This window comes from Phaethon aethereus (genome assembly GCF_964289735.1).
Source record: "Phaethon aethereus genome assembly, chromosome: 10".
Taxonomy (NCBI): Eukaryota; Metazoa; Chordata; class Aves; order Phaethontiformes; family Phaethontidae; genus Phaethon; species Phaethon aethereus.
The window spans coordinates 8,193,611-8,209,565 of NC_138586.1; the positions used below are offsets into that span (position 1 = coordinate 8,193,611).

The window sequence follows — 15,955 nt, forward strand, 5'->3', positions numbered from 1 at the left end:
GACTGAAAGGAGGACGGTGGGAAAACAGTGCTAGCTGGTGCCGGGAAGGAGGTGTCTAGGAGTGGGCTGGCCCCCAGCACGCCAGAGCCCTAACTGATGGCATGACGTTAGGAGGGGGAGAAACCCCCGTGGTCCAGGTAGCGTAGCCTCACAGCTGTACGGAAGGAGCAGGTCCTAACCCTGCGCTGGCTCTGGAGTTTGATTTGTGGCGAGTTGCCTCCTTCTTGGCTTTGATTTCCTCCCAGCAAGACCCTCCACGGGCCTGGGAAGACAAATTGGCTGATGTGTGCACTAAGTGCTTTTCCAAGTATTTAAGTAATGGAGTGTTAGGAATATTTTTATTTTTGTTTGAATCTGGTTAATTTCTCCAAGACTATATTACTGCATATAGGAACCGCAAATGGGGCAGTAATAGGTCATATCTAAGCCCCCTGAGGAGTCAATATGCGATTGTTATACCCAAACCGGGACACTTTTCATTCTTTAGGTCAACCCCTAGAAATTCATTGTTTTAGGCTGATGGATCAGGGTGATTCGGTTGTTGGTTGCGGTCTCGGGATAATCACAGAGGAGGTCTCTGATCCAGCCTCCTGCTCAAAGCAGGGTCAGCCATGGGATCAAGCCAGGTTGCCTAGGGCTGGTTCCAGCTGGGTGTTGAAAGCCTCCAAAGACAGAGGTTGCCCTGCAGCTCTGGGCACCCCTGGAGCTCAGTGATCTGCAGACACCTAAGGAGCCTTCTGCTCTCTTTTGCTACAGAACGAAGAGGAGGAAATCAAGCTGGAGATAAATATGCTAAAAAAGTACTCCCATCACCGGAACATTGCTACATATTATGGCGCATTTGTAAAGAAAAGTCCTGCAGGCCAAGATGATCAGCTCTGGGTAAGTGTTTAGTGTCATTTCTGTTCATCGGATTTACAGCTCCTTTCTTTAGAGCTCCAGTGTGCTTGGCTTGGACTCTCTCTCTCGCTGAAGTCATTCTTCTGAAGAATAACATGTAAAAGAGAAAAATTGCTCCTCCCTAGATGTCTTCTATCCCCTGTGATTTCCTTTGAGGATGGGCATAAAGTACGTTATGATACTTGTGCGGTCATTCTGATTTGTTGTTCAAGCTTTTTTTTTCCCCCAAATTAAATGTTTCTGTAATTTTTTTTTTTCCTAACAAAAGTGAAAGAGGGCTTGTCCTCTTCCCTTCCTCTCCTTTTTCTTGTTGCTTTCATCTCCTTTTTTTCAGATGGAAAATAAAAAATGGAACAGAGGAATTGGCAATAAAGCAAAGAAGAAAAATGAACCCTCCAATTTTTCTGGCTGCAACATTTTTTAAGTTTTTAGTGCTATTATCTCTTGGTTTTCTGATTTTGTAGTTTTCGTAAAAAAGAAAAAAAATACCCATAACCTGCAGTAGGAGGGGGCGAGCTACTGAGGTTTTTTATTTATTCAGTGGTGTGTGTCATTCAGGAAATGAGATTTTATGTTGCTTGGTATCCGGGAAGGTTGCGTGTAGTTTGCCACACCTTGATTGTGGTGGAGCGGGTGTTTGCACATGGTGTCTCTGCTGGCGCCTGTCAGGGCTGTGGTAAAGGTGTATGGCGTTTGTCTTCCTGCAGTTGGTGATGGAGTACTGTGGTGCGGGCTCCGTCACTGACCTGGTAAAGAAGACAAAAGGGAACTGTTTCAAGGAAGACTGGATTGCGTACATCTGCAGAGAGGTTCTCAGGGTGAGTCATGCCAACAGAGCTCTGTTGCACATTTGCAGCAAAAAGGCCTTTCTAAGCCTTTGGTGGCTAACATCGGTCACTAATGAGCGTTACTGTTTAAAAGTTTTGATCCGTGGGGCTCATGGACTGCGGTCCTAGAGCTCAGAAGAGCCCAAAGAGCCAGCATTGATGGCTGCTTGACATCCCATATTATCGTAGTTAATCCCATTTTCTGTATGAAGAACAGAAAATTCCTGTTTCCTATGGCAAATAGCCATCTTCTGAAAGTTCAGATTCTGGGCATCTGTTTTCGGTAGGTCTCTCCTCCACACCAGGAGACCTTAGTGCCCATTGCTTCAGCTGTTCATGCTGTGCAAGACCTTCCTGTTCATAATTCCTTTACCTGCACACAGTCAGGGGCTTCTTTTCCACACTATTAAAAGCAATGTTGACTAAACAGCAGTCCAGAATCTTAAAGGCAGCCCTGCTGGGGCAATATTCCTCAAGACAATTCTTGGGACTGTATTTCATTCTGTGTAGATTTAGGGCTTTTTTTTTTCCTGGGAAGTACAGAGGATAAAACCATTCCCAAGTGTGATCTAGTGAACTAGCCTGGAAAAAAAAAAAATGTTGGAACCTGTCATTCTAGATTAAAAACCCGTTACAGAGTTACTGATCCACCTTCCTTGTAATGGGAGTCATACCTCTTTTCTAAGTAATGGTAAGATAAATGTGTATTCTGGGAGCTGGAATTCAAATGGCATGCCAAAGGAAAGCTTGAATGGGGTAAATCTTTGCTTTTGGAGCAGAGGAGTTTGAGAAGCATGCTCAGCCGAGAACATCGGCCATCTTACGAGGATTTGGCATTAGACTGCAGATGGTAATAACTGTAGCTGGAGAGTGTGGGGAGAGCTCTTCTGAAAAAAAAAAAAAAATTAATGGTCTGGTCAGGTTGCTCTTCATTTGTGTGGCTATTGCATCTCAGTTAAAGCAATTGATGTTAAAATGCTTGGTTTATATTCATGCAACTGAAAACCGTAACAGCATGCTGGTGTAAAACACGAGATTGGATTTAATCATGCTTGTTTCAAAACAGAATGACCCACTTGCACGTGGATTGACAGTGTTTCCTTCTGGAAAACTTCGAAGCTGGGTGGGAGCTCTGTTTGAAGTCATTAATATCATAGAGGCTAAGCATTTTTGGTGAAGCATCCCGTGGCTTACTGTAATGTATTATTTCAGTGTGTTCCTTTGTATCTGTGCTAATTTAACCATGGACAATTCTGGAATGAAGGAGGAGGCAGAATATTGCAAATATTAGCTGAATGAAAACAGCATTTGCTGCATTTGAAAAGAGGTCTGAAATGGTATTTTGAACTTTCTGTGTTCCATTTTCCATTGAACATGGTTTTGCTGAATGCAGAATTTTAAGGCACTTGTGGCCAGCCAGCTGCTGTCTCTCGTCCTCATACAGAGCATTCTGCGTTGCTCTTTCCCTCTTCTGTTTGCTTTTAACGCATAGTATAAAGCGGCATCCCTTGGTTCTGAGACAGAAGTTTAAAATATTGCTACCTTGTTCTCTTCAGACTTGACTTCAGAGGTGCTCCACTACTGTCAGGCCTGTGGGTAAAGGTGACCATCAAACTTGGCAGTTGCTGTCTTCTCTCTTCCCCGAAACTGGGGTCTTCATGTGGCTAATAACATCTAAAGGACTTTCCCTATGAATGAAGTTTGAGAAGGGTAGAAGTGTAAAAAGGCAACAATGGCACGCTCATGATAATGATAGGAAGAAAGATTAAGGAAAGTCTGGTTTTCTTTTAGGGCTTAGCACATCTTCATGCTCACCATGTCATTCATCGAGATATTAAAGGACAGAATGTTCTTCTCACAGAAAATGCAGAGGTAAAACTGGGTAAGTTTCCTTAAATGTGTGCTAGAAACCTGTTTGTAAAAATTTAAGATTTCCATCTTGTCTTGGAAAGAACATTCAGTAACCTAAGAGCAACAAATATGTCAAGTAGCATTAATGCTTGTGTTTATAAGGTGTCTGTCATGTAGAAAGAGATTAAAATGTGGCACATTCTGCGAGGATGTCATTCATAGCCTGTGGGGAATACAGCTGCTTCTGGGCAAACACAGAACCTGTTTAGTAAGTCACAGCACCATCAGGCCTTCACAGCAGATCCAGCATGCAAAGACTTACAAAGTCAAAAAGTTGGGGGAATAAATTATGGTAAACCATTTCTCTAAGGGAAGGGGTCTTAGATATTTTTGTAAATCTGACAATAAGTGAAATTACTCATGTGTAAGGGCTACCATGGAAGAATACCTCTTACTAGTAGTCATCCCTCAAAATGTTGGAGAGTTCACTTATTTCCTTTTCTAGCTGTGATGCATCCGTGACTTCTGACTTCCTAAGACTAAGCTCAACTACATACCTCTTGAGGAGGGGGTGTCTTTCATGTTTTGGGAAGAGATCACAGGGTTCATGGCAATGATTTAAAGGAGCAGTCTCAAGGAGAGCACTTGTCTTACTTGGGATGATCTTTATGCCCCCTCTCTCTTTAATAGAAAGAATTTACTCTAGAGTTGGAGAACAAAAATAATGAACATGGCCTGAGGATGTGGGGTAGGATGTTTGACTGGAGCATGTAAAAATAAGTACTTTAAATCTCATTGTGGTTTAACCTTATGGCAAGACCCTGGCTTCACTGAAGTCAAAGGGAGTTTTGCTGTTCTATTAAATGAAGGCAGGATTTTGCTTGTAGTCTTTGAAAGATGTGTACTAATTTTCAACTGTTGCCTCTTTAAAAGTGGCAAGATGGCGTGGTTGTGTGTGTTTATGGTCTTGTATAGTTACTAGTCCCACCATTCTTCACATGGTTGACGAGAAAGTTAAACCTTTCGAATTCTGGGTAAAGATGAAACAGATTTACTAAGAACAACAATTTATACTAAAAAAAAAAAGTTATTTCCAGAGAGATTTAGCTCATGTGTCTTAAAGTAGGGAAGCTAGAAACCCAAGAGGTCCTCGGTCCACTTGCATTCAACTTCAGTGTAAGTGTGCACACTTCCCATCAGAAGCACAGAGTGCATGATGATCCCAAAGGTCAGGGCCAACTTACTGTTGGAGAAGATTTGCTTAAACAGGCACATTAAATTATAGTAGTACAAATGATTGTGCTTTGCAGATGATCTGCAATGAGGTAATGTAAGTGAGAAAATCTGCTCCTTGATGGTAACCACAGGGTTGTCTACTTTCAGTCCTTTCTTTTCCCTGTTATTTTGTCTTCTCTGTGAATAGCACTCAAGTGCTATGCCCAGTGGATCCAATTAGTGTATCTTAGAGGTTTGGTCGAAGAAAAATACAATCACATAGTTATTGGTTGCATGGGCCCTTCTTCATATCTGAACAAAACCATTTTGCTATACAATCCTGATGAAAGTAACACCCCTTTCAGCACAAAGAGCACCACATGATTCTCATTATTCTGATCTTAGACTCATTATAAACTCGTATACTCTCCAGCTTGTTCTAAGATAGTGTATGAATGTAGGGAAGGAGTTATTCCAAACACCTCAAAATGAAGTGGTATGGCAGTTCTTTCCAGCTTTCACAAATGGCCATGTTAGACACATCCAAATTTGCCTTGTCTGTAGATACTATTTTTCCTTTCAAGGACTACTTAAAGATCTCGAGCCCTACTCAATGCAGTGTTTAGATTAAGCATAAATTATTCTGTTACGTCTTCCTAGAGCAATTCATGTCTGCTGTAACCTTCCTGGCAGATTTAGCATGTTGTTTATTTGATACTTCTGCTGAAAAGAAAAGAAAAGAAAAAAAGGGCAGTTAAATTTCAACTATTGGACAAGATGTACTGGAAGAACTTGGGTTTGATATGCATTGTAGCCTAAACAGTACGGAAAGTAACCAAGCAAACACTGCCACATGGATGCAACTCTCTTAATTTCTTTGTCTGCTTGGCTTTTCAGTGGATTTTGGTGTAAGTGCTCAACTGGATAGGACTATTGGGAGAAGAAACACATTTATTGGCACACCGTATTGGATGGCGCCTGAGGTCATTGCTTGTGAGGAGAACCCAGACTCTACGTATGATTACAGAGTGAGTGTTACAACTCTGCACAAGGTAGCAAAATGAGCAGGTTATTGCTGAAATTCTCAACTACTGTGTTTGAAAAGTTCAAACTCCCTTCCTTTTAAACAGCAATAATGTTATAGCTGTACAAACAGAAGTATTTGTAGTATGTGGGTGGTGGTTCTTTTTAAGAGTGAGTTTCATTATGATTTTTTTTTTTTGTGAATTGTTAATACATGGAATACACTGTTTTGAACTTCTGTGCAAAAAAAACCCAACTGATATATGGAGGTTGCAGGTTAGGGTAGAAAAGAAAGGAAGAGGTAAATTTGGAAGGAATACTTGAAGTAGTGTAATACTGTAATGACAAGTTACTGCTCTCCGCTGTGATAGAGCTGTTTTACTCTGTACTCAGCTGCAAACCCTGAGTTGATTGACAATGATTAGTATCACTTCACCCATTTATGAGCATGTGACTGCAAGAGGTTTCCCGTCCCAGAATGATTTCTGGTCTTTTGCAGGGTGGCTGAGGTGAGAATGCACAGAATTTCTTGTATTTCGGTTTATGCCTATTGCCTCTTGTCCGTGACTCAGAAGTCTGGCTTGGTGGTCTTTACCCCCACTCCCGTCAGGAATTTGTATGCATGTGTGAGATCCGCCTGAGCCTTCCCTTCTCCAGGCTGAACAGTTCCATCTCCCTCAGCCTGGAGCCTCCCAGCTCCAATCCCTTAAACATCTTTGTGGCCCTTTGCTGCACCCGCTCCAGGATGTCCATGACTTCCATGTAAAGGGGAGCCCAAGAGCAGCTATCAAGCACTTTTTCTGGTTCTCCTCCTAATTCTTACAATACGCTGATGGTTTTCCAAAGAGGCTTACAAAGCTTATTCTTTGTCCTCTGGCCTGTTTCCAGCAGTGTTGTCATTTGTCTGTCTACACCTACCACGCAGTATGTTTTCCAGGGATGGCTTTCCAAGCAGCCATCTTCTGAGTGACCCTCCGTTGACCACTCTTGCGGTTCAGGTGCTCTCTTGGTTGCCGCTTTTCAGCTCTCATTCTAATTGTGGCTTCAGAAATATTTATTAGAAGAACCTGTTCCTGCTTCCATTTCCTAGTGATTCAGAGGCTGTGATTCTCCCTTGTTGAGGCTGCCTGTGCTGCACTGGCAGAGAGAGGTCATGTTGTGTGAATGTCAGTCATGACCAAAGAATGTTCTTGGATTTTATTTTATTTTTCATACCATGTAAATCTTCTACTGAAACCTCAAGAAATTAATCTCTTGTCTTCATTCCTGTCCCCAGTTGATTTCCTTTTCAGAATATGTACTTTTCAGAAGATACAAGCATTAGGAACATGCACCCCTAATTCTTGAGGTTTCTTTGCCTTCAGTAATAATCACAGTTCATCTGCATGCATTTATGTCTGCTTCCAAATAGATTCTGCAGATGGCAGTTTAAAACAGATCAGCGGGGGGTTTTGGAAGCACTTATGCAGACAGTGCTGTGACTCAGAAGGTGGCATGGGACCGGTCTTTTCTACGGAGATTTATAGCTAATACCACAGAATCACTAAGGTTGGAAAGGCCCTTTAAGATCATCAAGTCCAACCATTAATCCAGCACCACCATGTTCCCTAAACCATGTCCTGAAGCGCCACATCCACACGTTTTTTGAACGCTTCCAGAGATGGTGACTCCACCACCTCCCTGGGCAGCCTGTTCCAATGCTTGACCACCCTCTCGGTAAAGAAATTTTTCCTAATAGCCAATCTAAACCTGCCCTGGTGTAACTTGAGGCCATTTCCTCTCCTCCTATCACTGGTTACTTGGGAGAAGAGACCAACACCCACCTCACCACAACCCCCTTTCAGGTAGTTGTAGAGAGTGAGAAGGTCTCCCCTCAGCCTCCTCTTCTCCAGACTGAACAACCCCAGTTCCCTCAGCCGCTCCTCATAAGACTTGTGCTCCAGACCCCTCACCAGCTTCGTTGCCCTTCTCTGGACACGCTCCAGCACCTCAATGTCCTTCTTGTAGTGAGGGGCCCAAAACTGAACACAGGATTCGAGGTGCGGCCTCACCAGTGCTGAGTACAGGGACACGATCACTGCCCTACTGCTGCTGGCCACACTATTGCTGATACAGGCCAGGATGCTGTTGGCCTTCTTGGCCACCTGGGCACACTGCCGGCTCATGTTCAGCCGGCTGTCAACCAGCACCCCCACATCCTTTTCTGCCAGGCAGCTCTCCAGCCACTCCTCCCCAAGCCTGTAGTGTTGTGTGGGGTGGTTGTGACCAAAGTGCAGGACCTGGCACTTGGCCTTGTTAAACCTCATACAGTTGACCTCAGCCCATCGATCCAGCCTGTCCAGATCCCTCTGCAGAGCCCTCCTACCCTCCAGCAGATCAACACTCCCACCCAACTTGGTGTCATCTGCAAACTTACTGAGGGAGCACTCGATCCCCTCATCAATAAAGATATTGAACAAGACCATCCCCAGAACCGAGCCCTGGGGAACACCGCTTGTGACTAGCCGCCAGCCGGATTTAATGCCATTCACCACAACTCTCTGGGCAAGCAATATGATGAGCAAAGTAGCAGGAAGCCACTCTGTAACTTCTTGCTGTTCCAAAAAGAAGAAAAATAAAGATTATAACCAGTGAGTAAAAATATATATGCACAAATATGTATATATACATGCTGACCTTTAAAAACACTGTCGTCATCCTCCCTTTCACCTGTCTGACTCTCATACTTTGAAACTCCAACCCAAAACTCTTTGTAGGCTGGTTGTTTCTCCCATTGTCCCCAAAACCAGTGGTACTACCCCTAAGAGGACTTTGCTACTTTTCAGTCATTTACCTAATAACAAGTCAGGATCATGAATCTATTAAATTTCCACTCGTTTTGTTGTCAAATCTCTCCACAAACTATGATGCAAACTGGTTTTCAGCTTGCGTAAAGCAGTTCAGAGCAGCCGGACTGAGAAGGCTCAGTCGATAAAGTCAAATTTGGTTAGAGTGCCAGGCTGTGTATGAGCTGCTATTCATGTAATGGTATATTGCTTCTGATCTTTGAAGGCTTGTCTTCTGTTGCTCCCTTTTTAAAAGATAGTTTTAGAGAAGCCCTGCAAGTTCGTTTGGTCACGTGCCTCTCATTTGGCTACGGTTAGACACGAAAAATAGTAAACCAGTGCACATGATTAATCAAGTGGAGACCTGTGAAGTTTTTACAGTCACTGGTTGTGTTTCCGACGATCAAAACCTGGCCCTTGGCATCCAGATAACCTGGAGTTGAGTTTCCTTTATCAGCTTATCTGAGCTGAACGTGTACTGTGGTGTAAATCTGACTGTATGTGTGCTCTCCTTTCATGTGCCCAAAAACATGTGACTGGAGACTTCGCAGACAGAAGAAGTCAGACCCCAAGGCCTGACTATAATTTCTGTTCCATCAGTGCAGAAACTCAGCAATGACTGCTCTGAAATAAGCATTATGACCAAGAATTTTTTTTGGCCAGGAGCAGGGGGGTGAGGCACTGCTGTGTCTCGCTGTCTCATGAAAACAGTTTAAAAGATTTAAGACATATATTTAAATGGTGCCTGCTATATTCTGGCTCTTGTTTTTTGAATGCAGCGGGTCTGCATTTTGGGGCTGGCTGCTTAAATGATGAATCAGCTTTTCAGAGTTACATGGGAAATGGGAAGCTTCTGGCTATTAGCACATTTCCTAAAAGCTCAGCAGGGAATGGGAGGGAGCAGAATGTATGTCATTCCAACTAAAACGACCCGATCCAGGAGAAATCTAGGGAAACTGTAAAAACAAAACAAAAACAAACAAAAAACCCAAAACCCCCCAAACCCCAAAAGAAAACAAACAAAAAAAAAGCTTGAATGCTGCAAGTTGCAATGTGCAATGTTTCTTTTCCTGCAGAGTGACCTATGGTCTCTGGGAATCACTGCTATTGAAATGGCCGAAGGAGCTCCGCGTAAGTGAGTTGGTCTAAAGGTGGGGGTGGCTATGCTTTGTGAACATGTTCTGTGTTAAAATAACTCGTGTTTGGCTAATGCATAGATGTACAAAATTCTGGTTCTGGTTGTATCTTTAAAAATAATCTGTGGCTTTTTCTCTTTTGGGCTCTTTTGCTTTCCTCTTCCTTTTAGGCCTTTTAAGTCTGTATTTTAATCCCTTGCCTTCATTTTCTAGGGAAACAAAAAAGTTTTTCTTCAGGCTCTTGTTAGCATCACTTTGTTGATCCCTGCCTGTGGGTACAGCTAAGCAGAAGTGACTGGCACGTTAGCAGAAAAAATTGACAAGAGCGGCTTTGGGTTTAGGTCCAAGTGGAGAACCTAGGCCTAAAGCTTACATTTGTACTCTGGGACTGGATGCTCATAGGTTTGGGGATGAATACCGTACCCGCTCACGTAGCGGCTTCTGCCCATGACCACGTTCTCAACCCGACAGCTGATTGCCATAGTCTTACAGGTTACCCTCGCTTGCCGGCTGCCCTCCTTGCTCCTCCAGTTAGCCTCTTGCAGCCGTTGGGCAGAGATCGGCGGCAGCAGCGTGGACGCAAAGGCCCCGTGCATTTTTCTTTCCGCAGAGGACCCTGGCGCCCGCAAAGCAGATGTGATGTGATGGGGCATCCGGTCCCTGCTGAGAGCGCAGGAGAAGAAATAAATTTTACTCTGGCCTCAGCTTGAGAGCACGTAGGCTGCGTTTTTGAAAAATACACTTGGCTGGTCTCCCGTCAGACTTGGTTTTTAGCAGCGCTCAGGAGCCAGCGGGGGTTCAGGAGCGCTTTTAGACACTGTGCTTCAGCCTAGCTGGAGCTTAGTCCCGAGACATGAGTCCGTGGGGAGTTTTCTTTGAGACTTTGTGGCCTTGCATGCTGATTCCTCAGGCCACTTGCAGTGGATGTTTTCAGTAGTTTTGGCAGGGAAACGCTATGGATTATATTCTGTTGCGCTGTGTTTTGTTTACTGTAGTACAACAGTGTCTGGGACCCATAGCTAGAAACGAGACTTCTTCTGCCCCCCCATCCCCACTATATCTCATGCTATTGAAAATTCAAAGGAAAAAGTCAAAAACAGAACCCAGATGTGAGAAACATCGGCAGTGGATGCAGGCAGAGAAATTAATAGAAGGCAGTGAAGGCTTTACCAGACCACAGTCTTCTTGCTTTTACTAGTTCTGTAATGCTGTAGGTCCGCTCCTGTTAAGAGAATCACTGCTGAACAGCTGTACGTCCTAAGAAATCAGCCTCCCTATAGTTTCTGTCAGTTGTCATTCAGCAGCTCTGTTTTGTGAAGAAAGACCTCTGACCCTTGATATTTCTCCATGACAGATGGAGCACGCTCCTAAATCCATAAAAAATGCCTGCGGTAGACAAGATGTAATGGTATTTGCTTTCTGCGGAGCTCTTTGTAGCTTCAACTTTCCACAACAGTAACACTCAAGTACATTGGGCAGGAGAGAAACCAACGTCTGAATGCATGGGTAGAATTTGTTGCAGTTTGGCTAATAATGGTGCTCACACCCCTGAGACACCGAATAGATCAAATGTGTGCTTAGTCATTACACACTGTGCCAGTGATGCAGGTTGAGCTCTCCGTTTCACATCAGGTTTTCTTCATCCTGCATTTTCTCTTATGCCATGAATGATGTAGCTAAGAGTTTGGTTAAAATTTAGCTTATCATTTGTCTGAACTATGAGCCAGGCATAATAACCTAGATAAGTATTTCAATCCCAACTTTAACTTCTATTTATGTGAAAACACTCTTTGGTGTGTTAGAAAGGTGAGCTTTTTTACATCCTTCTGAAACCTTATGTATAAAAAATATGAAGAAAGTTGTACTTTTTCCTGCCATGCAGCCTTTCTTTCAGACCTCTTTTAACTGGCTACAACAGCAGATCACTGTGAAGGATTTCTGTGTACTCAGAGACTTTATTTCTTGGCTGTAGAGTGAATTTTGTTGACTAACGGTGCGGTTCTGTGGCGGATGCTGTGCTGTTGGAAGTGGGAGTGTTTGTGGAGGACTGGTCCTCTCTGTCGGGAGAGCCAGGCTCCCGGCCCGGCTGCGTCAGTGTGGTCAGGCTGTGGGAGGGACACGGGGGAACATGCACCCTTCAATAGCTTGTGGTTTCCTTTGCAGCCCTGTGTGACATGCACCCCATGAGAGCGCTCTTCCTCATCCCACGGAACCCGCCCCCAAAGTTGAAATCCAGAAAATGGTAATGAGATGTGTGTTTAAAAAAAAAAAAAAAAAATTGGCTGCCTTTAGGCTTAGGATTTTGAGCTCTCTTGTCCGGTGACAATGATCATGTTAAATCCTACAGTGATCTGTGAGGTCTTTCCTAGTGCTGGGTTGAGCCACAGGTGCAGATGTAGTTCATCTTTGGGAAGCAATGCCTTTCTTTTGAACAGACTGAGCTGTTCAAAAAAAAAGCTGGAAGTCGTCGCAGTTGCTGAAGTTTGCCATGAGTGGCTGAAATTGCAGTATAGGGAAGGCTTAGATGGGCTGCTTGGGGGTCAGTGCTTTGTCAGAAAACTGCATGGACATTGTGGGGCTAATGGTAGTCACTGTAGTTTGTCTTTTAAATGAAGGGTATAAAGAAAATCTTCACCATATCAAAAGGCTAAGGGCATTTTTGAAAGAGTTGTGTTGGCCAGATTGTGGTTTTGTTGATCTGGATATAAATTCAGGGTAACTCTACCGAGAGGGCAGTTGGTGTGGAGTTCCCCATCATTCGCCCTCAGTGCTGTACTGGTCTCAGGAGGCACACTGGTGGCAAAACTCAAATTGTCTCATGCAGTTCCAGTGCAAAAGGAAACCCTGCAAAGTTAGTGCTTCCCATCACTGAGAGGTAGTGCTTGGTGCACAAATTGAAAAGGATTATTGTTTTCCTCCGCTTTCCTATCTTTTTTCAGGTCAAAGAAATTCCTAAACTTTGTTGAAAGCTGCCTTGTAAAAAATTATTTGCATCGTCCATCCACTGAAACCTTGCTTAAGCATTCTTTCATCCGAGACATGCAGAATGAACGGCAAGTGCGCATCATGCTGAAAGACCACCTGGACAGGACCAGGAAGAAAAAAGGAGAAAAGGGTAATGTGGCAAAAATGAAATAAAAAGCACTGCAGAGAGTAGGTCCTCTTCCAATTTTGGCAGCAGAGTACAAGGCAGATGCAACTGAAACATCAGAACCAGGAAAACTGTGAGAAAGTGGTGTCTTTGATAGCGGTGGGGCCATTTTGAAGATGTCTTTGCCAAAGCCCAGGTCCTTAATAGTGTTTAAGTACTAAAGTCTTTGGAGCCTGACTGACCCTGATTCACTGAGAGCAACCCTAATGCTAATGTGAGCGAGGAGTCCAAGTAAAGGCTAGGTCCCTGCTTTCTTAAGGGTCTAAGTAGTACTCAAGTGTTTCCTAGTCTCTTAGTTCGTCTGTCTGTCCCCAATGCATTTAATTTACCTGTTGCATCCCTGTAAAATTTTAGCTTGCGAGTTCTTTGGGGCAGAAGCGCTCTGTAAGCGTTTTGCAGTGAGGTGCACAGGAGACCTCAAGAAGGCCTCCAAGCTCCAGCAAAACACAAATGAGAGTAACGAATCATTTACTTCATAGGGTGGCTGAGGAGAAAGAGATCTAAGTTTGTTCCGCACGCTAGCCTGCTCTTCAGAGCAAAACCTGGAAGAAGCAGTGCTGGAGTGGGGATGATACTTGTGTAAATGCCCGTGCACAGCAGACTAAGGGCTGTGCAAAGCGGAGGAAGCGCCGTAGCCTGTTGACCACTGATTTTTCCCTGCCCTCTCTGCCCTCTTCCTCTTCTGTATATTTTATACTGGCAGGGGCACTGTGAAGATCAGTGACTATGAGGGTAAACTCGGAAAGCACTACACAGTTGGAGAGTGACTTATAAGCTCCAAGTATTGCTTTGACAACAGGGATATTTGTGCCTCAAATGAAATTGCTGTTGCAATGTAGATTGATTCTGCCACCTCTTTCAGCTACGAATCTCAAAGCACATTCAAATGTAAAGATACAGCGAGTTGGAGTTTCTCACAAATGCCATTGTGGCGGTGGGAAATGCAATGATAACCATTACTTCTTGATAGTTATATTTTGACCTGAAAAGTGATATTTTTAATGCAAGCTCCCCTGAAAGTGAGAACACTGTGAAATTTCCAGACTATACACTCGAAAATAGTGACTTAATTTTTTTTTGAGTCCCACTTTAGCATGCCATATAGCCAGCAATGCAGAGTAGGACCAGTTTGAAATTATCCCTTAAAAGCTGCCTTCATGTTAGTCTTGAAGAGAACGTCAAAAGTGTGGCTCAGCTTCTTCTGAACCGCTGTACTAAAACTAGTATTAATTTATTATCCCTGTTTCTTTTTTTTTAATTATTCACTTAAATCCAGGGTTCCTTTTTGTATTTACTGAAGGCCTCAGCTTAAGCCATCCAACAGGTATACAGCAGCAGAGCAGGGCAGTACAAGTCTTTTGTGTCCTAGTTAAATTTCTTTCTGAAGAACCCCTCTGCTGGTATTGTTATGGGGGTTGGATTTCTCTGTGGGTTTAGCCTAATTTATTTCAGCTTATGGAAATAGGTTAGTTTTGCAAAACCAATGCAGTCAGTCAAGGGAAAAGGTGGGAGTGTGTAAAGGGGCTGCCCTGAAACATTATCTGAACTAGATTTTGAATTATGTACGTGGATATCTTACCTCCCCTCAGCCTCCCAGTGCAACCTGTGGCTTTTAAATTCCTGCTGAGCTACATGTAGCTCAGTTTTAGAGCTCAGAAACAAAGTTCAAGATCATATCATAAATAACAGCATCCTCCACTGGGCTTTTTTTATTTTTCTCTTTTTTTAGAAGAAACGGACTATGATTACAGTGGAAGTGAGGAGGAAGATGATGAGCTGAATGAAGATGAAGGAGAACCAAGGTTAATTTTATTACTGGAATGGAAGATTTGACTGCCCCAGCTGTTATCACTGAAGGCAGCCCTGCTCAGCCAGAATGGCTTTCTTAACTTGCTCTGAATCCCTTGTCTCCTGTATCCCCTCTGGTAGCTTTAACCGTTTTGTAGCTATCAAATATATCTGCTGAGTGTTAAGATGTCTGTAATAAGCTGCTGCGTAGTTCCCCTGCAGTAGGGAAGAAACTCTCAAATGAAAGACCCAGTAACCAGCTTCAGGCTGTTTTGTAGCACAGTAAGTCTGGATGCATAGACAACATGCTGGAGATTTATTGGAACATCTTAATTTGCTAACACAGGACAACAAGCAATTCCCAATGCACCTTGTATCCTCTTTTTAATGTTATGTTTAGTCATGTAGAAACCTCCCCTTTGTTTCAGCTCCATAGTTAATCTCCCAGGGGAGTCAACTCTCCGCCGTGAATTTCTGAGGCTGCAGCAGGAGAACAAAAACCGTTCTGACCCTCATCGGCAGCAGCAGCAGCTGAAGGACCAGGAGAAATACAAGAAGCAGCTGCTGACAGAGCGGCAGAAACGGATCGAGCAGCAGAAAGAACAGAGGAGGAGGCTGGAGGATGTAGGGACTGGCTTGTATTGTTGTTCCATGTCTCATCACAAATAGAAGATTTGCCTGTAGAGAGTAGGCTTTGAAAGGCAAGGAGGCTGTGTTAAATTGTCAGCACTACCTGGACTGGAGTCTTTAGCCTTGGGAGAACTGTGTCACTTTTGAACACAGTGATTTTAAGTGGGCTCTGTCCTTTTCCTGCTGACAATCTGCCCTGAGCTGTGGGAGCCGAAGAGGAAGGGCATTTTGCTTGAGTTTGTTTGGCAATGGAAGCCCAGGCAGATGGGATGAGAGATCCCGTTTCTTTCTCATGTGCATTGCCCAATTCAGAGTCTGCCTGTCTGATCCAGAGTCCTGGCCCCGCTTCTGTTTAAGATGTTACGAGATAGCTGCTGCCTTTTCAGCTGTCTGACATGCTATGGTGTTGGAGGCATTGCTAAATCATCAGCGTGTCTCTTCCCATGAGTATCTGACGAAATTCAAGCATTGTGCAAACACTCCGAAGCTGGCATTTGTGAAACGTAGTGCTGCTCCAGCAAAACGGAGGGACTCTGGAAAAACCCTTCTCAAAATGACAGGAAGACATTTGTCATTAGATTAGCTGCCAGCCATCGCAGAGATCTCGCA

General features: G+C 43.8%; 1 protein-coding gene across 1 annotated transcript in view; it reads left to right on the forward strand.

The window, feature by feature from the left end:
* NRK (Nik related kinase) overlaps nt 1-15,955 on the forward strand; it is a gene marked incomplete at its 3' end in the record, with an annotated part of 106,861 nt that overhangs the window by 42,884 nt on the left and 48,022 nt on the right. Inside the window, exons 4-12 of the mRNA XM_082004220.1 lie at nt 757-882; nt 1,608-1,718; nt 3,519-3,609; nt 5,691-5,821; nt 9,718-9,772; nt 11,941-12,019; nt 12,717-12,892; nt 14,658-14,730; nt 15,145-15,340. Coding sequence (XP_081860346.1) covers nt 757-882; nt 1,608-1,718; nt 3,519-3,609; nt 5,691-5,821; nt 9,718-9,772; nt 11,941-12,019; nt 12,717-12,892; nt 14,658-14,730; nt 15,145-15,340 — 1,038 coding nt within the window. The remainder of the gene's footprint in view (nt 1-756; nt 883-1,607; nt 1,719-3,518; nt 3,610-5,690; nt 5,822-9,717; nt 9,773-11,940; nt 12,020-12,716; nt 12,893-14,657; nt 14,731-15,144; nt 15,341-15,955) is intronic.